General features: G+C 44.8%; 1 protein-coding gene across 7 annotated transcripts in view; it reads right to left on the minus strand.

Moving 5' to 3' along the window:
* Positions 1–16884, minus strand: part of myo6a (myosin VIa) — a 107758-nt gene extending 90874 nt beyond the window's left edge. For all 7 annotated transcript variants that reach the window (XM_040124884.1, XM_040124883.1, XM_040124880.1 and 4 more), the window contains exons 1-9: positions 16754–16884; positions 9236–9305; positions 8961–9034; positions 7117–7246; positions 6141–6246; positions 5354–5409; positions 5157–5254; positions 4463–4627; positions 117–197 (exon numbers count right to left, since the gene is read on the minus strand). In XM_040124884.1, the coding sequence (XP_039980818.1) occupies positions 117–197; positions 4463–4627; positions 5157–5254; positions 5354–5409; positions 6141–6246; positions 7117–7246; positions 8961–9034; positions 9236–9305; positions 16754–16870 (897 nt within the window). In that variant the 5' untranslated portion in view covers positions 16871–16884. The remainder of the gene's footprint in view (positions 1–116; positions 198–4462; positions 4628–5156; positions 5255–5353; positions 5410–6140; positions 6247–7116; positions 7247–8960; positions 9035–9235; positions 9306–16753) is intronic.
* Between the last annotated feature and the right edge of the window lie 4502 nt (positions 16885–21386).

The following is a 21386-nucleotide window of genomic DNA, read 5'->3' on the forward strand; positions in this document are numbered from 1 at the left end:
AACATTCGTGACAGTTTTAAAACCTCTGCGGTCCACTTTTTCTTCCATTGAACATGGGCGAGAGATACAAAGTGAACTGAAGCGGCTGAATTAAATGGAGTCCGGCTGTACTGTACCTCTGGGCTCTTGCGATTCTGCAGGATCTGTTTGTCTGTGTCTTTGGAGGCGAAGAACCGAGTGCAGCCTCTGTTCAGGTACTGCAAGACACACAGAGAAAAAGACAAAAAAAAAAAAAAAACATATCAGCAAAGCCTCAGAGAACAAAGCAGTGATTTACACTGAACCTCCTCTAACTGTAACAATATTGGAAACTTTATTTATTAGACATTTTTTGCTGCAAATGAAAGCAACAGAGTAAAGTGGAAATATGACAAGGACTTCAAACGGAGAGCAGATAAAAACAACAACATCTTTGAGGAATTTTAAGAGCGAATTCATAAGTCCAGTAACATGGTAGCAGCCTTGGACGTTAGCGGTTTCCCCCTGCTATCACTCTTTGTGCTAAGCTAGGCTAACCACACTTTGAAGGCATCTGCATCTGAGATGTCTGCAAAGAAAACCTGACATCGATAAAGCTCCTCAATGTGAGCTTACTTTAGGGAAGGCACGGGTACAGTTTACTGTGGAGGGTGGTTAACTTCATTAACTTACAGTTTATCACGATTGCAGGGCATAAATCGTAAGTAGCAAGAAGTTTTACAAAACTGACCAAACAATGCGAACAACTCCTCTAAAGTTGCACTTAAATCACCTGCAAACTCGCTGGCGGGGAAAAAAAACACGTTACGGCAAATGAAACAAACGCTCAGGAGGAGTTCAGGGGTAATGCCGTGGTACAGACTTGGGTCCCGGAGTGTGAAGGTCTCAGTGTGCTTCAAACAAACTAGTTCGTCTAATCCGACCAGATCTAAAGGCAAAAATGTTTCTCCTTGGTTGTTCACATGAAAAGCAGCACGATCACTGTGTGAAGGGGTCGTGAACACAGCCCTCCCAATACACCGTAGAAAAGGGGGTTTCTTCATTTGAAGCATACAGAGACCTTATGGGTCAAAAACCATAACATGACCTGTGAAGTCAGGCAAGAATTCTTCAGCATCTCTCATTGAGTTAGTTTCTGATCCCAGAACGAGTTATCTGGAGTCCGATTCTTCACATTCTCTCTCGTAAATCTGCATCTGATGAGAAAGCATGACTCTGCTTTTCTGGTGGCGTCAATTGCTGAGAATTCATGTCAATACTTAAATCTGCCTTTGCACAAAAAGCCCTCCCCACCCCTCTCCAACTGACCCTGTACCAGTTTTTCGCCGGCCGGCCTCCTCTGCTGTGTCCAGAGAAACGAGGTAAGGACGACTCAGACACAAACTTCCCGGTTGTCTTCGGGAGGGGAGGAAAGCCAGAGACTCGAGCCGGGGCTTATCTTGTTTGGCGAGGCGAGTCCTTCCGGCCAAACAGAACTAAACCTTTCGTCGCAGATGAAGCCCCAGGGGCGACTCCGTGCTCCTTCAGCGGAGAGCAGATGGGACACTTTGTGTTTTGCTGCCCTCGTTTCCATCGCCTGTTCAATCTCAGCTCTTCCAGACCCCCCCCCACAGTTTTGCCCAGAGCCTCCTACATGCCGGACAACGCCGCTCTAGGAGCACCTTCGACTCCTCCTCCCGTACATCTTAGGCCAGGACCTGACTACACACTATCAGCCCCATTAAAGGCCCTGCCTGACGGAATGAAATCAGGTCGCGTTGGGAACGAAAATGAGCTTCAGGTGCGACGGTTGCTTGTTTTAGCCCATGTACTGTGTGTGTGTGTGTGTGTGTGTGTGTTTGTGTCTGGGGAAGAGGTGAAACACGGCGGGCTATGATTGTTCACGCCTCACTGTGTAGACTTGGTCAAGTCACAGCAAGAGATCGTGACTCTGTGACTGCCGAACAGCGACCATCTGAAAAGGACTTAAACCTTGCGAGGCCTGATCCCAGCATTGGAGAGGGATGTGGTTGCTGACGGCCTGAATGAACAGGTACTTTTTACTTTAGACACTTGAGTATATCGTGTGCTGATAGAGGACTTTCACTTGGATTGTTTTCCCTTTGTGGTATTAATACGTTCACTTCGGGGAGCGATCTGGGTTCTTCCTCCACCTCCGCATGTACACAAAGTACTCCACGCACACACCTCTCACATCTTGAAGTGTTCCTTGCTTTGCTCTTTCAGGTCTTATCTACACTTTGTGAGTCACCAAAGGGGGTCGGCACTTTAAGGTCCGAGAATAACGCAGGTGAGAACGGACTGTTGAACTGAGACGCTGCTGGAACGGATGTCTGTAAAAAACAAACTGCACTCAAAAGATTATTTTTTTTTCCCTTTCCCCCTGCTCCAACCGTAACGGAGACGAGGATGATTCAGCCCTTTTCTGACAGAATCAGGTGAGCGAAGACAAAGCCTGTCCAATATCTGATTTTAGCCTGCGGTCAAATAAAAAATGAAGGCACTTGGAGGCATCTGTGTTTTGCGCTCTCTTTTATTAGGGCTATTGTTAGACATGTTGTTATAACTTTACTTTTCCCTCCAGTGCACTCATCTGGAGCTGAATCGATTAGTCGACTGATCAATTCAACTGGAAATTAATCGGCAACTAACGTGATGATCAATGAATCGGTTTTTTTTTGTTTTGTTTTTTTTAAAGCAAAAATGCCAAACATTACCTAGAACATACCAACGTCACGTCCAGATTCTCACTCGTGAGGATTTGCTGCTTTACTGTGTCTGACGTGATAGTACACGGATCATTTTCTGGGTTTTGGATTGGCAACCTGAAGACGTCACACTGTCGCTTTAGGAAACTTTTACAGGCATTTTTTTGGTGTTTTCTCACATTTTATAGACCAATCAATTAGTCGATTAGGAGAAAACATGATCGGCAGATCAATCAATCAATGAAAATAATTGTTAGCTGCAGCCATGTCTAGTTCCTTCTTCCTTCACATTTGCCTACAACACTCTCTTTTAACATCCTGAACCCAAGGCTGAAAGGATGAAATGTATTATCATGATACACACTTCTTCACATCTGGTTTCTTTACCTCCTCTCTCCCTTCACCTTTATTCACTCTGATCTCGTAGAAGAATTTACAGTTTATTTGTTGTCAACCTGCTTTAAAGAAAAAAAAAAAAAGCTTGGTTCTTAAGTAACATCTAGTTTCTGTACTTTTACGCTGTTTTCTGAGAGCGTCTTCACGCACCAAACTCCGGCCAAGGGTCAGTTCATCCGTCCTCACTTTCATTTCAGCAACAGCAGAAACGTAGCAGCCGTTATCTGTCCAATACCCACGTCGACTGCAGCCGTTGCTGCGGATTTCTAACCGGACGTCAGCACTTTGTTTACCAGCAGGCAAACCTGATGGGCAGCACGGCCGTTTGGTCCTCCTCCGCTCTCTCTTTCCACAACTGACGGCTAATAATCACTGAACAGTGTGAGTACAGCAGCCAGATGGGCTCCGGCTGTAAGGAAGACCTGCTGCCAGAGTCGGCCGCACCCAGTGACGGATCGGTGCTGCCCTCTGGCGTCCCTAATGTTAGGAGGCTGATTTTGGTAAATGAAGTTCTGCTCATCAGCCTCGACGGTGACCGGGGAGATGCCGGAAGCGGCGCGCCCTGCGCCAAATACGATGCCCTGGTCGGTCATTTTTTAACACTTTAAATCATCACTGCAAGCGAGGGAATTCTGACTTTTAGGTGGTTCATGAATAAAAACCGTAGACCGCAGTCATGTGACCTATGACCTGTTGGACTGTACAATTTCTGTGAGGTGGGTTTTACCTAAAAGAGATTTATGACCACCAGCTGCACGTTTTACTGTCAGCCAGTGATTACTCATTTTACGAGTCAATACAGACGACCACACGGTGAAGTCGGCGTCAGACGAATCTGGAATCGTAAAGCAATTGATGCGAGCGGCGTCTCCCCGCGGCAGTGCAGGAGCTTCCGCGTGCGTGGCCACCGTACGTGATGACAACTAAACGGTAAGTTCTAATTATTCACCAACATGTAGTTTCATTAAAAAAAAAGAAAAACACTCAGACATTTCCTGAGACAGCTGCTCAACTGTAGCGCATCTGTCGGGGACTATTTTCAGCGGCGGATTAATCCACATTTGGTGCTGTACTGAGTGTTTGCGGCAGCAGGACGTTGTGTGTGTGTGTGTGTGTGTGGGACTGAGTCAAAGTAAACTACAGTGTGTCTGTGTGTGTTTTCATGGTGATGAGGGAACATGTCGCCCAGGGCAACAGTGTGGTTCATTGATGTGTTTTTAATGGTTTTTGGAAACGGAGAAGCTCTATGGCGCAGAGGATCCATCTCTCTCTCTCCATCTGTCCGTTCACCCCCGTCTTATTCATTCATTCAGCCCACGTGGGATTATGAGACATCAAATGCACAAATGGCCTGGAAAGACCTGATAAAACTTTCGTACCCTGAAAGTGTCCGGGGAGCTGAGGTGAAACTTCTGCCTGATGTCCTCGGACGCTCCGGCACACAGTCGGTAGAAGATGTGGTAGTTTCTCTCCTCCGGGCTCTGTCGGCAGATCCTCGACTTCTCCAGCAGGTAGTGCGACACGAAGCCGCCCACCACGGCGTTCTGATGAATTAATATAATCAGTGAGACACCGTGGACGGAAATGCAAGTAGCAATAAAATGGCAGGGATTTTGAAGTGGTTTAGGCGGAGAAAACTGCAGTTAATAAAGAAGGAAATCGGAGAAAGAGCACAATAATACGTCAGTTCACAATGTCTGCATCGAGTCTATATGGAAATATACTGATTTACAGCACATGCGCAGGTCTGCAGAAACAGCTGTAGCAGATACAGAGACAAAAGAGAAAAATAATAACGACGACGACGACTGGGCAAAACCGAGGCCTCGTTACTGTTTGGGTTTTGCTGTATAAGCATCTAAGTTTATACAGCGATCATTATGTTTATTCATGAATGCACAGATATACATGAAGTGGATACGAAGATCAGTAGAAACAGTTTACGCCAAACAAGCATAGCCATTAGGCGTCACGTCCGTAAAACGCCCTGCAGGACTCGTCTGGAGAGAGCTCGAGATACAAACTCTGAGGTTTAAAGTGGATATTTTTCTTAGATAACACAGTATAAAGCACCTTCTCATTGAAGTGGATCTCCACAAACTTTCCAAAGCGACTGCTGTTGTTGTTGCGGACAGTTTTTGCGTTTCCAAAAGCCTCCAGCAGGGGGTTTGCTGCAGGATTAGAGCGGGGAAAAGGTGGGGTCACAAACACAGACTGATGCGGGAGAAACGATGGCGTTGGCTGACGCAGAGAGCGGGAGAGATTCTTACCTTCCACTATTCTCTCATCTATGTCCTGCCCTGTTCCATACGACGTGGTCAAGTATCTGTTAGGTACAGTACAGTGGAGTTACATTTCAAGTGAAGTGGGGGGTGAAAGGCAGTGATTCCCCCCCCAAAAAAAATTGCTCCATGACTCCAGTGACAGCTCTAAAGTTTTCTCTGATTCTCTGAGGAGTTAGTTTGTGGCGCTGTTGCCCCAGCAGGTCGAGGCAGATTGAATTGAATTGAACTGAATTTGTATACATGACATATTTTTAGGTCAATGTTTAAATACTTGTTTTTATTTTTACACATTTGCATAATTGGTTTTCTACTGCTGGAAATCAAAACGTTTTCTGTTGGTGTGTGTGTGTGTGTGTGTGTGTGTGTACTTTGAGACTGCTTGGACTTTATCATGCACTTAACGCCAGTTCTTCGGTTCCTGCGCAGCTTTTAATGTGTTTTGCACGTTAACTTTGACACTGATGGACAAGAAGTTTCATTTCATTTACAACTGGTTCCACGGTGACCGCCCAACGTCCTCCAATTATTGGCCATTCACTGAAATTAAATTGTGTGGTAGAAACTCTCAGCATTCACAGTTTTTGACCAAACTTGTTAAGAACTACAGTGACTTACCAGATTGGAACAATGCAAATCTTTTAAAAATATGTAACAGATCCACCCAAAGACATTTCCAAGAATTTCTCCAGAACATCTGAAGTGGCAGTGATGTGAAAATTGAAACTCATGAGCCTCAGACATGTTCCTGATGATGACGACGACTCTCTCTCACCTGAGTACGAACTTGGTGTTTTCGGTCTTCCCGGCCCCAGACTCCCCTGAGACGATGATGGACTGGCTCATCTTCAGGACCTTCATGTCCCTGTACGCCTTATCAGCTGTCGACAGACACGAGCAGCTGTTAGATTAGACCCTCCTCTGCCTCAAGGACACAAAGCTGACCCCGATAATCAAGCAGACATTAAACTCCCAAAGCCGTTCATAGTTTTTTTAATGCAAGTCTGAATCTGAGAGAGAAACTGTGATGTTCAGAGGACCGTGGGAAATCTGAGCGCTCACTGCTGTCTGCCGGACGGATCAGAAAGTACAACATGAGATTGTAACTGAGCTGCTACCACACAGAGGACAATACAAAACGTGTCTCCTTAAAAGTTAAATTATCACACTACAGCCAAAAGAAAGTAGAAAAATTTTAAAAAATGAGCGAAAGCTTCATTTCATCGGAGTAATCAACGGGATCTGCAAAAAGTTCACAGGGTCAGTCATGGCGTTTCCGACTGCGCTTACACTGCAGGTGTAAGCACAAAAATATAAACCTGTTTAAATGTGGTGTTTGGTTTTGCTGATCCACCCAGGCAGTCACTTGTCCGTGACTCGGTGGCGATTTAATAAGAGGCTTGTACCAATTTATTCCTGGCAAAGAGATTCCAACCGGCGTAATGGTCAGCCTGACAAAGCGCTAAGATAAAATCCGATAAAAACTGAACACTGTCCGTCTGTTCTGTTACCTAACCTGCTTGCATCAATCATAATTAACGCCGTGTCCCTTCCACACAACTCCAACTATGGCTCGCTGAGCGGAAAACAACAGAATTCAGCCCGAAATACAATAAGAGAAAAACCCCGGCGACGCACACTGATCCCACGGGTAGAAAAGGTCAATAACGAGGCCAAGCTCGTCTTTAATCGCAGCTCATTGCTGAAGTGATTTTAAACTGAGCGGAGAAGCGGTGGGCGCGTTCACTCACCAATGGCGTACACGTGCGGCGGCAGCGTGCCCAGAGACCGGCCCCGGTACTGCTGGATGGTGTCCGGCGAGTAGAGCTTTGGGATGTCATAGTACGGGTTCACTGCGATCAGGATGTTGGCTACAAACGTCTGGCAGAGGAGGAGGAGAAGGAGAAAAGCAGGAACAAAACTCATTAAGGGAACAACATTCTTCAGGCGCCAGAACTATCGATCCATGGCCGCCACTAAAGCACAGACGCAGTTTTGCATCCAAAACTGGTCACATTCGGTATAATCAGTAGTTTATTATGCACTTTCCCCCAAACCTGCCTCATGAATTTCCCCTGGCGATATCCCACGCTTCCCAGAATCCCACAGCAGCAAGGCTTTCAGCACTAATAAATGGTGAAGGTGAAATCACGCCCCTTTACTCAAACCTGATGCATCAGCTGCATCCCAAACTTAGAGGCTCAAAAACCTGCATCCCGAGACATATTGAGACACACAGTTTCCAGTCTATTAGGAACACCCAGCTAAAACCAATGCAGTCCGATGCGACAGCGCTGCAGTAAATCCTCCTTCGTGGAGGTTAAAATGCTCAGCGTTTATTGAAACTGTTCTAGAAAGGTCTTCAATCAAATTCAGGGTCATTTTGGACGCTTTTAATATTCCGTCCATCCCATATATATATTAACGAAGTTGGACTAAATACCAGAAACGTCTCTCAGTATAACACCACAGCACAAGGTTTCAATAAAAACTGAACATTCGGCTCTTCATGAAGGTAGGATCTACTACAGGAGCACATCCATTAATATATGTGATGTGAAAAAGCTGGAGAAGCAACGTCGCAGACTTTTACACCAGCAGGGTTCAGTTCCACCCTCAGCCACTAGGTGTCAGTGCAGACTGACTTTGAGTCAAAGCCAAGTTCGGTTTCTGACCATGAGGGTGAGTTTTTGCAAAGTGAAGACATTTTAACAAAATCTTTGGGAAAAGTTTTAGGAAAAGTGAGGAAAAATGAATAAAATGATACATTATTTTTTTTTAAAAGTGAGTAAATTTTTGGAAAGTGAGAACATTCATTGGAAAATCAGGACAGTTTGACAAGTGAGAACATTTTGAAAGTTGAGGATGTTTTTTCAATATATGTATGAAATGTAAAGGCACGACACACGTCGCCCGCTAAAGTAGTTAGACCATCATTATCAATATGTGCAGTAAGTGTGGGTGTGAGCTATGTGACCGCAGGTGAAAGTGCATGTGTGTGTGCCTGTTCGTGCCTGTATTTGCCTGTGTGTGTGTGTGTGTGTATGTGTGTGTCTGTGTGCCTGTGTGTATGCCTGTGTGTGTGTCTGTGTGCCCGTGTGTGTGCCTGTGTGTGTGTGTGTGTGCCTGTCCCATCACGTTGTCTAATCGTACTCCTGGCTCAGTTGGAGGCGTCACCCCAGCTGTGGGGTGCGTCCAGCCCCAGTTTGCGCCTCCCGTGTACAGTTTCCTGGTGCTGCCGACTCCATTCAGGGAGCAACAGGACGTCTTGGTGTCGAGTCAAGGAAGGGAGACGTACAGTGCTTCCGGAGAGGAGCTTACATTTTCATTTACTGCACATTGCAGGTGGTTAATTTTTTGTTCTGACAAAAGCCTGTTTATCAAATAAAACCAAAATTCTGTTCATTTTTAACAGAGACAGTGGCTTATTTCTCTGGTGGGTGTAAAGATGATGATTACAAGCGGCACAAGGGTCTAAGATCCTCCATCATTTCAAGCTTAATCTTTTGTGAAGGCATTGTGGAGTGAGTCTAGACAACTTGTGCACGTTTCGGCTTGTACTTCATCGGCCTTAATTCCTCACGCCTGCACTTACGTAAATTTTGTCTTTGCTGTATCTCACGCGAACGTTGTTGAGCAGAGTGGCTTCGTTCAAGTACATCAAAGAACCTGCGAGACAGAGGAAGGACAAAGAAATAAATAAAAAGGTTACGGAAGCAATAAAGGCAACACAGAACTGTAACTCACAAGCTGCATTTTTGGCATCTTATCTAAATGAGTTACACTTTCATCAGTCACAGGCATGAATCTGAAAGAAAGAGCCCAGATAAGTTGGAGGGTAAATGAGGCGTAAAACAAAAACAAACTTACAGTTATCTTCCACGTGTTTGTTGACATCATCCTCTGCAGGGAAGACTTGGTTGATGGGAGCCAAAAACGTCTGCAAGACAGAAGAAAAGAAACTGAGTAAAGGCAAAAAGAATACGGATCATTTGAGTCAAAAAGTCGAGTCGAGTCTGTAGAAATGTCTTTTTTGTGATTAGTTTTCCAGCCTTCCTGGAAGGAAAGAATTGAAGAAAAGGGCGAAAACCTAAACAACTGATTAAAACCACATCAACACAGACCACATTAGAAGAGGCTATATGTACGTTTCCTCTGCCACCGAACGTGTTTTCTTGCTGGGAGCTGGTGGTGGTGGTGGTCGCTTGCCAAGAGCTTCAGCCTTCGTTACATTTACAAGACGCGTGGTTAGACTACGTCCTCTGGGCACGGCTAGCTGGTTAGCATGCTAACTTCAGCAGAGGAACCCCAGAGTCAACACTGGCGTTGCTTTCCACCGCGGGAGGCGTCTCCTGGCGAGTACAGGGATGAAGTTCGATGCCGAACTCGAAGCATTTCTTCTAGACTGGTGAGTAAACAGCTGGTGATGCTAACGTTGGCTATGTAATGATAGCAAAAACTCACATATAGCCAGATTAATGCTTGAGTTATTCTATTTTGATGGGAAAGGAGACACGAATTGATGCAGTTCTGAACTGTCACTGATGGTTTAACACCTTTTTCTTCAACACTACATTGACTTAAATGTCGCTTAAACTACATTTTTCCATTTGAAAAAAGGTGAAAAATTAAATTTAACTAATCGCTCTATCGGTTATTTTGTAGGACGGCTGTCACCATCACAGAAGATCTTTGTCTTTTTTATTCCTTCCCATTTTCGGAAGCTTATTTCTTTCTGTTCTAAGATTAATTTAAGTTCGTTCCAGAGGCAAAAATACACCAGCTGCAGCTGCTGCCGCTGCTGCTCGACACGTGAGGGCCTGATGAATTATTTGGAGGCAACAGGATCAGAGTGAAGGGAGGCTGGACGGAGACGGTATGGTGACTGAGACACAGGGGACAGTCGACACGTCCACAGCAGGGAGCCGCCGCTCTGCATTATTCACCATCCATTAAAAGTCACAAAAGAGTAGAGCCCGACCGATGCTGATATCGTTGGGGCCAACGCCGATGCCGATTCTGAGGGAGTAAAAGAATTCCAGCATTGATTTATCGGCCGATAGTCTCCAGACAGCGCTGACGGTAATTGTGAACAATGGAGTCGGAGCGCGCTCTGCTGGACAAACTATGTGATGACACCATTGTTAAATTACCCCGAGTATCTTTTTTCTGCATTATGTTCTGTTTTCATGTCAGCGCATATCCGGCACAGACGCTGACAAAAGAGACAAGATTTTATCTCTAAAGCTAAGAATCAGATATAAGAGAAAAACGCACGAGAGTTCCGATTCTCATTTCTTGTTTATCGGGTCAGGGTCACAGGAGTAGCGGGCAGTCACGGAAAGTAACTAAATACATTTACTTGTGTAATTTTGAGGTACTTGTACTTTACTTGAGTATTTTCCTTTTATGCTACTTTGCACTTTCCACTTCGTCAGTTCATTCATTACCGCAGCGAAACGCTGCTTCTTAAAGTTACACACAAATAAAAACAAACTAGCTATTCGACATCAGTGCGTTGGCTGAATTTCATGCGCACTCCCTTTGTTTCAAGCCCTTTGTTTACAGGCTTATAGCCAATGAGTGTACTCATGAAGCCTCACTGAGGCTTAAAGGTCCCAAAGTTGTACTCTGCCTCACTGTTCCACCTGACGTTTGCTTTTACTCTAGAAGCTCCTTGGTATTAGCTCTCCACACATTTCACCTTCTTCACGCTAAAACCCAACCATGCTGAACTAATACAGGGCGCTTTGAGGACACATGTGACCTCAGTGTTTTGGAGCCCAGGGGGGGTTTGTTGGTGCTGTATTTCTGTGATCTTCAGCAGGCTCTCTCTGCGCGGCCGAGGCCATTTAATCTGCACAATTAAAGTGGCACTGCAGGCCTTCAGCGCGTCAAGGCCGCGGTGCCGAGGTGACGTACAGTCGATTCATTCTTTCCAGGGGTGGCATGTTCCACATTCTCAGCCCAAACTGGACGGATTCCACAGCGCTGCACCACGTGAGGAGAATGGAGAGGAGAAAATAGGGAGGGAGGAGGAGGTGGAGGTGACGCAAGGCCAACAATCCGAGGAAAAAAAAGAAGAAGCTAGACACTGTTCACTCTTTCATCACTGCTGAGGCGGAGAGAAAAACCAACTAGGTGCAGTGATTATCCTGTAGCCACAAGGTCCAGAGAATGATGCCAGGGAAAGTTCATGTGTACAAACCGAGTGGTTAAGTATATTTCTGCCCATTAGCTACAAGTTACATGTTCCTAAGCGTTGGGATTAATTTCCTACCTTCCAAGCAAACTAGGAAGTAGGGAAAATCGCCTTCCAGAGACCTGAAACTCGCTTGGAATCAGTAATCTGTCCCAGTGAACTTTAGGCTATCATTGTGGCCAGCGACTGCTGAGAAACCTTCCCTGTTGGTCCACGGAACAACGCCCCAGCATCTGAAATGTCAGAGTCAGCTGTTTTTTGACGGCCAAAATGACCAAATTCACACTATCCTCTTCACGGTGTCCGTGTTTGTTTTAAACCAAATGTTCCCCAGCAGGGGCCAGTGGTCAACGTCAGTGCACCAAATAACTAGATGTGTCTGAGGTCGTTAAGGTCACTGGTAATATAAAGTTTATTTTTTAGCATTTCATCGCAGTGTCTCACTACTGGGGGAGACTCTTTCGGAGGTTTTCCTCACAGTCCTTCATATCAGAAAAGCTTCAGAAAGCTTCTGTCTCTCTACTGACTGATAACTCAAGTATCTACAGAACTGTGCAAACGTTTTAGGCGCTAAAAGTAAGTTTTCAAAAATGACAAATAGTTTTATCATTTAATTTGATACAAAGCGCAGTTAATAGAACAAACTTAAGTCAGTATTTGCTGTGACCCCCTTTGCCTCTGAACCAGCACCAGTTCTCTTCGGTACACCTGCACAGTTTTTCAGGTTCCTGGCAGGTAGGTTGTTCCAGCATCTTGGAGAACTTGCCTAAGTTCTTCTGTGGATTTCGGCTGTCTCAGTGTCTCCTGTGTCTTCATGTCATCCCTACGGAGACAGCTGAGTCAGGTCATCCAAGACCACGGTTTATAAACCGCGCCCACGGATTTGTAAACCGAGAGTACAGACTTATACATGGCTGTTTTTTTTTTCTCAGCTGACCCTAGGGGGGCTCCGTAAATCCCAGACTGACTCATTGATGACCAGGGCTCTGTGGGGGCCAGACCATCTGTTGCAGGACTCCTTGTTCTTCTTGTCTCTGAAGATAGTTCTTTACGACTCTGGCTGTATGTTTGGGCTCGTTGTCCTGGTGCAGAATGAATCTGGGACAGATCAGACACCTCCCTGCGGGTCCCGCAACCTTTGCACAGTAACCCCTCGGTCACTGCCGGGACACTAGCAAGAGCCGTATTTGACAGTGGCCAGTCTCCTTGCCACAGGCTTTGAGAGCGCACGTCGGCTGTCACGCCACAACAAACGCGCCACTGTTAGCTGACCAAGCTAATGGCATTCGTTACTTCTCTTGGCCACCAAGCCATGGAGCACAAGCACTAGCCTCACCACGATAAAATGTTAGCAAAAAACGTCCCTGTCTCACAATTTATCCAAGCTGTGTCCCAGTGGTTGTACATGCTCAGAAAACTGGGGTTACAGAATAAGCAACTTCAAGATTTTAAAGATTATAATCAGTCCATCTTTTGTGCCTTAATTAACTCTTGATATTATAATTCCTAGTAAATTTCAAATTACTTTGGGCCTCTTTAAATATCTGACGGCCTCCTCTCCCTCACCGATAACCTTTAAAATGAGCCCGACACCATTTTCTTTTTCAACAACACTGAAACAGATCAAACTGTGGACGCCTTCTGGGAGACACGGACATTACAGGACAAAGAGTCGGCCATTGTGACTGATAGTATGACAGGGTATCATGCTCTCTGTCTTTCTCCTGACGTCCATCCCAGGAGGTCTGCCAGCAAGTGAACACATCGTCAGACACTGGCACAAACTGGCTGCAGCCAGACAGACTGGACATTGTTCTGCTTCAGGCTGTTCCAGGCTTCCGCTGCAGCCTGGAAACTCACTCTGAGAACAGATCTGAAGAGGACAAGCTTCCATGTTTCCAAAGCAATGGTTCCAGTGTAAAAATATGGGTTGTTTTCCTCAAATGTGACACAGATCTGATGGGTTTTTTCTTTTGAGCAGTGGTAACCAATAAAGGGCATTATTACCCTAAACTGGACCTCCCAAGAAACACTACAGCACAGGCTCTGTACTGCCCCCAACAAACTACCTATAAAATGCTTTAGGTTAACGACAGTTAGGGTTAGGGCCATGGTTGCTTTGGGGTTTGCCAGCTCCTTGGAGACAAAATTCAAGGCAAAAGAATCTCATCACGTGACCAACAAAAGGGCTCCAGCAATCACATTTTATCAGTTCCCATCTAAGCCGCAGAGATTCAAGCTGCAAAATCAGACCTTAGGGCATGAAAAGCTTCATGTGACTTCAATTGCAACACTCGACGATGCAATTTTCAGCGTTGCAGCTTCAAACTGATCTTCGCCTGAGAAAGCGCTCAGCGTCTACAGCAGCTTGGCTGAGTCAATGTTAGGATGAAGGACGACTGGAAACACTGATGAACGGAAGGCCGGACAAAAAAAAAAAAAAAAAAAAACCTACCGAGACTTTAGTCAAAACTTTAAGGCTCACACAGCAAACGCAATGTGACCTATAAAGTGATCACGCCAATGGAAAACAGTGGAAATAGTGTCCCGATTACATGTTTTGTCCACCACAGAGCAAGTTGTTTTTTCAACTGTAAAATGTTGTGTTCAGAAGGGATCTTGCTACAATTCTTTAAAAAACAAATCTAAGGGATATGTATCAAGACTATCTGTTAATATTATCCACTAAGGTTAAAAAAAAAAAAACTACTATCAGCCAATACTTTGTTATCAAATTTTTTAAACTCTCAAATATCGATATCACTATCTGCCTCAAAAACACAGTATCGGTCGGGCCGTAGTTGAAAGACATAAAAATGAACACACGAAACCAAATTTGACGTCTACCTCATTAAAGACTATTTTATTCTACATGTGTCTGATGCCAGCTCATAGTTATGCAACGCAGTGGACGTAGAAGTTGTCCAAAAAACTGTTGCATTAGCAGCATTTTGGAAATGAGCACGGAGACCCGCAGACCGGATGTGGCCCAAGAGGAAGTGTGTGTCCCACATGAGGCTCAAGTGTCAGTTTTGACTGCAAAAATGAAGATCACAAAATAAGAAAAAAAATGGAGGAAAATGCAGCAGCAGCGAGTGAAGACAACTGCCATCGTTGGTAAAAAAAAAAAAAATTAAATTAAAATAAGAAAAAAAAAACAAAAAACAAAACAAAACCTTGGAAAAACAAAGTTTTCCACGATAAATGTCCCACGTATGATGGACACCGCACTCACGGCAAACACACTGGCCTGAGATCCGTGTTCCCATTAAACAGTGACAGGCCTGTGTTTTATAGACTGACAGTAAACAGAATTAGTGGGGAAAGCTCTCTGAAAGGGAACACTCAGTCACAGAGGCCTTCCGGGGAAAGATTACCGAGACGGACACAAAGTTTTAGGGGTTACCGCGGCGACGGACTCTCGGTGACATTAAAAGCTTTGCTGAGGGGGGCGATACGGCACCTCGTCCAGCAGAAAAGTAAATTAACAGTGAACGGGGAGGAGATACCTCTGTTTGTCTTGCTGCAAAAAGCCACTTGACGTCAGGTAGCGCTGATTAATTTTGCACTCGAGCATATTAGGACCCGCAGGCTGTAAACCGCGGGGTCAGGAGGCGAACCGAGGGGAGAATGATGCTTTATTGCCCCCAGAACTGTCGTCTCTTCCGCATGAGATTAAGTGGCACATTAAACCATTCGCACGCTGTAGGGTAAGAGCACATCGGAAAAGGCTTTGCGGGGAACTAAAGCTCTGGGACATCCAGGAAGGAGCAGAGAGATTCTGTCTGAGCAGGACACAAACTGTGGATTCTGCTTAGTTTTGTCTCTTCAGTGGGCTTCAGTACCTTTCAAAGCACTGGTATCACCTCTGGAACCAAAACCTTGCATGATAAGTATATTTAGTTTTTCAGTGATTTAGCTTTAAAACTGAGGACAGTCTGAAAAGAAAAGAAAAAAAAAATAGCACATCGTCTTTTTTTATTCCACACATTCTTCTTCCTTGTTAAAACCTGCTGCCTACAATACCCACAATGCAACTCAACTGCCAACAGTTTGGTCGGGGGTTGGTGTTTGTTAGTAGCAGCTAATAGTAGCTGTCCTGGAGCCTGCAGCTGAGATTGAGGGGGGGGGGTCGGCTACACAGGTCTGGTCGGCTCACTTCTTTCTAACCCCACACCCTCAGATTTTTTACCTTTCCAGACTCGTGGTCTTCACGACCGACGCTGCCTCAGGTGACATCACGTGAGGACATTTATCAGACTTCACGCAGCGCCCTCTGGAGTCACTGAAAGCTCCGTACTGCTGTTTTTTACATCTGCAGTCGTACTCTCTGTCACCTGGAAACACACTTCACGTTTAAGCAGCAGGCAGTGGAGGTTCAGATGAGCTAAGTCCCTCCAAAAAAAGGTCCACATGTGGCGATACTGTTTGGCCTAAGGGCCTGTAACGTGTGCCGATGACACCGGTGCAACAAAGTGGTGAATAAAACCCGGGAAAACATTTTGATGAAGCTACAGAAGCACGGCGAGTGTTCGTCACGTCAGTAAAGCTGCGATCCACAACCACCGGATCAGTTCGGTACACAGGACCATTGCATGGTGGGATACTTTATGAGTCCACTAGACACAATATGGTAGACTAGTAATAAATTAACTACTTCAGGTACAGCCAAAGTCTAAGGGGCTCTATGACAGAACACCGATGAGAAAATACAGCAATTAGCAAAGAAAAGTGGTTGGAACAGAACATCAGCTCTCTTTATACTTCAACTCTAATTTCATGCCTCTGGCCGGCATCTTCGCCATGGGCTCATGGGTACTATAGCATCACGCGGAAGAATACCAAACTGGCTGAACCGAGAGCTGATTTGTCAGGGATGAAGGTGGAAAACATGCTTCCAAACGCCACAACATAACCCTGCGTTAGTGTGAAACTGGAGATGTTAAAATAAATATGCCACCACTCTCTCAACTCAGTTTACCCACTTTCTATTCAACAGTATCAGTGATTTACTACCTTATTTGTGTCAAATGACAGATGAGGTCCTATACTCCAAGTTCTGACACATGGAGAGAAATTTAAGAAGCTTAACTCTTCTCAAAAGCATTTAAGCCCTTCAGGAATCCCTCAGTGACATCCACAGGACTGGCCCGGCTGTCGAATCTGAAACCCCAGTGCTCGCTCACCTTTCCCTTCTGTTTGAGAGGTTCGATGGTGAGGCTGTCGGCTCCGATGTCCACTATGGTCCCCAGCTGGAACCCGTCCGTTGGGTGGGGCGCCCACACCGGCTTCCCATCCTCCATCGCGCCGCTCTGAAGGCTCTGGAAAAGCACGACACACAAACCAGTCAAGGGGTCTATTTTCTCCAGGATGAATTTCATAGCTCTTGAGCTGCTGTCGAAAAAGATAAATGTGCGAAGGAGGAAAGAAACATTTATCGTCCTCAGAACAGATTCATGTTACTTTCCTCCGCAAACATGCTACACCAACAAGAACCAAATACTTACATATACTATTGTTAATGCCATAAGCATTAGCGAACCCAATGAACTACACGACCCAAAGTAATATAACAACATTATTTATATAGCACCTCTCAAAAACAAAGTTTTTGAGAATAAAGTGCAAATAAAAAAGCAAAATATAAAAGATAAAATTAAATAATTTTTTTGGAAGTTGTTTCCAAGAAGCCAAGCAGCCGGAGGGACAGACAACCACAAAGTACCACCATGTGCGAGAAAACAGGAAATGCAAGCCACCAACCCCCCTGGACCAGGGAGACTGTGACTGTGTGTTTACATGCACACAGAGTTACGGCTCAGAGATGATTCTTCTACTCAGGATGAACTGCGCAGGGCCGTCAGGGCTCCAGATGATGTGTTACGCCAGTATCTACAGTGCTGGTGAGTGAGTCCAGCAACTTCCAATCCACTCGCTTACTGTAACTCGCTCAGCTATCAGCATTAACCCAGTGGCACAGAAGTCAAAGCTAGCAGCATCCTGACCCCGTCAACGCGGAGGAGTCGGGGTCGCTGAGCAGCGGCTCGCCTGCCACTGAGCTCAGAGACACCGAGTCAAGCCGTGACTTACAGTTTCCATCCACGCAGCCGTGGCCAACGTGAGGCGGCTCCCCGCCAAACTGCAAACACAATCAGAGCACTACGTTTTCTATGGGAACTTAAAATAATTACCTCAACAGTCACTGCACTGTCTGAGCACCACTCTAAGAATCAATTAGGGATATTAAACCATTATCCTTGGAGCGATAAGTGTCTTTTTCATTAGAGCAGCCAGGCAAGTCCTGTAACTGGAGCATAACAGGTTTGAGCTCTTCAGCAGCTCGAGCCTCTAAGTGGCGCTGAGCAGGGGTTTGAATGCACATTTGTCTTCGTGAGGGAAACGAGCAGAAACAAACCCGATTACGCTGCCTGGATGATTTTGTGTAGAGTTCAGTGAGGCTGCCCTGTAGTTAAAAAAAAAAAGGTCACAGGTTCAAACAGAGCAACGACAAACACTGTGTTTATCATGTTTTGACCTTGAGCAACAGCCTGAACCTCTGTCCTGCTCTAATCACTGTAGCTACTGAATCCAAGGTTGTCTAAACAGTTCAACTGCTGCTTTAAAAGGCTTATTTCCTACTTTCAATGTTATTAATAATGATTTCCCTGCAGAGTGCGACAGGATGACTCTATTATGTGATTTCCATAGTTTTTTGGGCAACAGTGGACATCTGCGGCACAGAGCCATGACATACACCTCCTGGCCACATTATTAGGTACACTCACACACTGATGCAAACCAGCACAACAGCTTTCCCACACGTTCTTCCTCTTCAAAAGCTTACAACAGTTTCTGTTAAAAGTTTCCGATTTTGATTTTTCAAAAAAAATGTCCGTGTTTTTATTTTTGCAAATCTAAATATGGCACATCTGTCAAAAATGTGTACAAAAACAGGACAACCACAACTCTCGTTAAGAAGGATGGACAACTACAATCAAATCACCGAACAGAACATTGATATTAGATGATTCGGCAAAACTCTGCAGGGCGTTCAACTGCACCTTTTGTTTTTTGTTTTTTAATTTACCAGTGTTTCTTGTGCATATGTTATGGTTAAGTTAAGGAAAGATTGTTGTTATGGTTTAGGCTCATGCAAACCATCTTGTGCACATAAATGTGAGGGAGAGTTTCCCTCCCGAATGAGCATTAGAGAAAGGCCTGAGCACTGCGGAGCTTCAGCCTGATTCAGGGACGTCTGAGGCCTGAAGGTAGGCTGACTAAATGTAGATCAAAGGTTGCTGGTAACTTATTTTCAGGGCTATAAAATCTCCCCAGTGAACAAAGCACCGGACTGCAGTTCTTCGTGCTATAAAAAGGGGGCCAGTCAAGGAGAAAGAGGATTGATTCAGCCGGGCAGAGCCTAACTGCTAAGTGCCAGGCAGCAAGTCAAAGACTGCTTCAGCACCGGTGTGTGCAAAATCTATATGCGTGTGTGTAGAGTCGCAGAAAGGGAACAGTTGTTTCAAACCTTCTCTGAATTTTTGTTACAGATTTTACATCGTTTTATCATTTTTAAAATCAAAATATTTGTCTGCAGGGTAAACTGGCAGACAGATAAGTAGGTAGTAGTCCGGTACGCCCGCAGAGTTTTGGCCAGCCAGCAGGTCTCTCAAGCAGGTAGGTAACGCTCGGAATCAGCAGGAGGGGAATGTCTGGTAGGTGGGTCAGGTGTCGTAAGTAAGACAGGATTTTGGAGGAATGATGGGCCGATAGGAAAGCTGGGATTTTTTGGTAGGTCGGTAGGTTTCTTAGGTACATAGGTAGGTAGATTAGGTAGGTTTTTGGGGGAGGTTTGTAGGTCAGTCGGTCGGTGGGTAAGTCAGGTGTTTGGGTAGGTATATTGTGGGGGGGCTTCTTATGCAGGAAGCTTTGTTATAGTTTTCATCAGGTAGAGAAGGAGCTTGGTAGGTTGGTGTTATGGGTAGATCCTTGTTTTGTTTTTTTGGTTGATAAACAGGTAGGATTTTAAAAAGAAAAGTAGGAATATAAATTTGTAGGTACGTGGGTGGACGGAGAGGGTAAGATTTCGGGTTAGGTCAGTACGTAAGTTGTTGTTTTTAGGGGGCGTGAGCAGTTACACAGGTAAAAGGCATGTTTCCATGTAGGCAGCTGTGTTTTTCCACTTGAATATTTCTTATCAGTTCTTCAAATCAACTTTGCCAAAATGCCTCCTAATTTCTGGGCAAACCAGATTATGAGTCATCGGATCCCTTTTAACATAATCATCGACTAAAAGACTGTAAATTATATTATATATCTGTAAAAGGCCACTTCACTGGTATCAGTTATCTGCAATGCAAACTGCTCCGGTGTCACTATATCTATGTTCAGCATATAACTCAACAGAGAGGGAAATATTTTATCTCACTTCATTCAAGTGGTCTGAAGACAGTTTCCTCTGTGCTCCTGATGGGACGGCCGGCTCTGACGGCGACTGAGACTTGAATTTCGGGTTGCAGCAACTATCTACAAACACTAGCTGACCCACGGGTCTACGGTCACGCACTCTCCGACCAGGATGTTAAACTGTGTTCGGAAAACGTGGATAACTGAGGACTGGGAAGGATGACATATGTAGTCCCTAAAATTCACGGTGATACGACGTCGATGCCGCATCCACCATACTTCCTGTTAAACCTTCATCCTATGACATTAAAAAAAAAAATTCTAAATCGAAAACGAACTGCCATGTCAGTATCCCCACCAGCCTCAGACTGATAACAAAAAGTACCCAATGCTCCAAAGTGTTTTCTTTTTTATAATACTGGATGCATAAACGTTAATATATACTAATATTTCAAGAGTAGCTACATTAAAATAAATGAGTAAACGGGGAAAAATAATGTTGAGGGTATATTTAATACTGAATCAAGACCCCTCAGTTACGTTAACGTAACAATAGCAGAGATCAAAAATACTCCATTACGGGTAAAAGTCCTGCATTCAAAAGTTACCTCAGTAAAAGCAAAGAATGTAAAAATGTACCTGATGTAAAAGCACTCATTATACTGCATTATACTTGGCGCCTGTCAGTTATGTTTAATATGCGTTTTATTTTATTATTATTACTGATGCACTGACATGTGAGCAGCATTTTAATGTTGTATCTGGTCTAGGTGAAGCTAACTTGAACAATTTTACATACAATGCATTGTTTCCGATGAATGTGTTTCATGAGCCGATTAAAAGGTTTGTACATAAAATATGAATTTGTAAAGTAGTAACTTTAGCTGTCGAATAAATGAGGCGGAAAAGTAAGGAGAACATATTTTCCCTCTGAATTTCCCTCTGATTGTTAGCAGCGCTGCTGCTGCAGCTGCAGCTGCTGCTGCTTCCAAAGCCTCCAATCAGTGCAGTAATTTATCAGGAACAAACCGGTTAAAAGTCACGGCAAGTGCAGTCACAGAAGGTTGGCTTGATACAGTCTGGCTGCAGCACCGCGAGTTATGAAGAGACGAGTTCAGACCCGCTACAAACAGAACACCGACGCACTGAACGTCTCCTACCAGCGAACGGCACGTGACGCGACCACCTCCTGAGCTGTTAGGCTGGGTTGAGCAACGCCAATAAAAACTCTGCTTGGAGGAAAGATGAAAGCGTCGCTGAGGTTATAGTGCGGGTTATTTCCAGTTAATCATGTGATGAATTGTGCTTCAGGTCGGAGTTCAAGAGTAGCAAAAGCAGTTTGTTTTTTTCCCCAGGTAGTGAGGTCTGAACTTCAGCACGGTCAAAAACCAACAACCCCGAGACTTAATTTTT

The sequence above is a fragment of the Xiphias gladius genome, chromosome 4, assembly GCF_016859285.1.
Source record: "Xiphias gladius isolate SHS-SW01 ecotype Sanya breed wild chromosome 4, ASM1685928v1, whole genome shotgun sequence".
NCBI lineage: Eukaryota > Metazoa > Chordata > Actinopteri > Istiophoriformes > Xiphiidae > Xiphias > Xiphias gladius.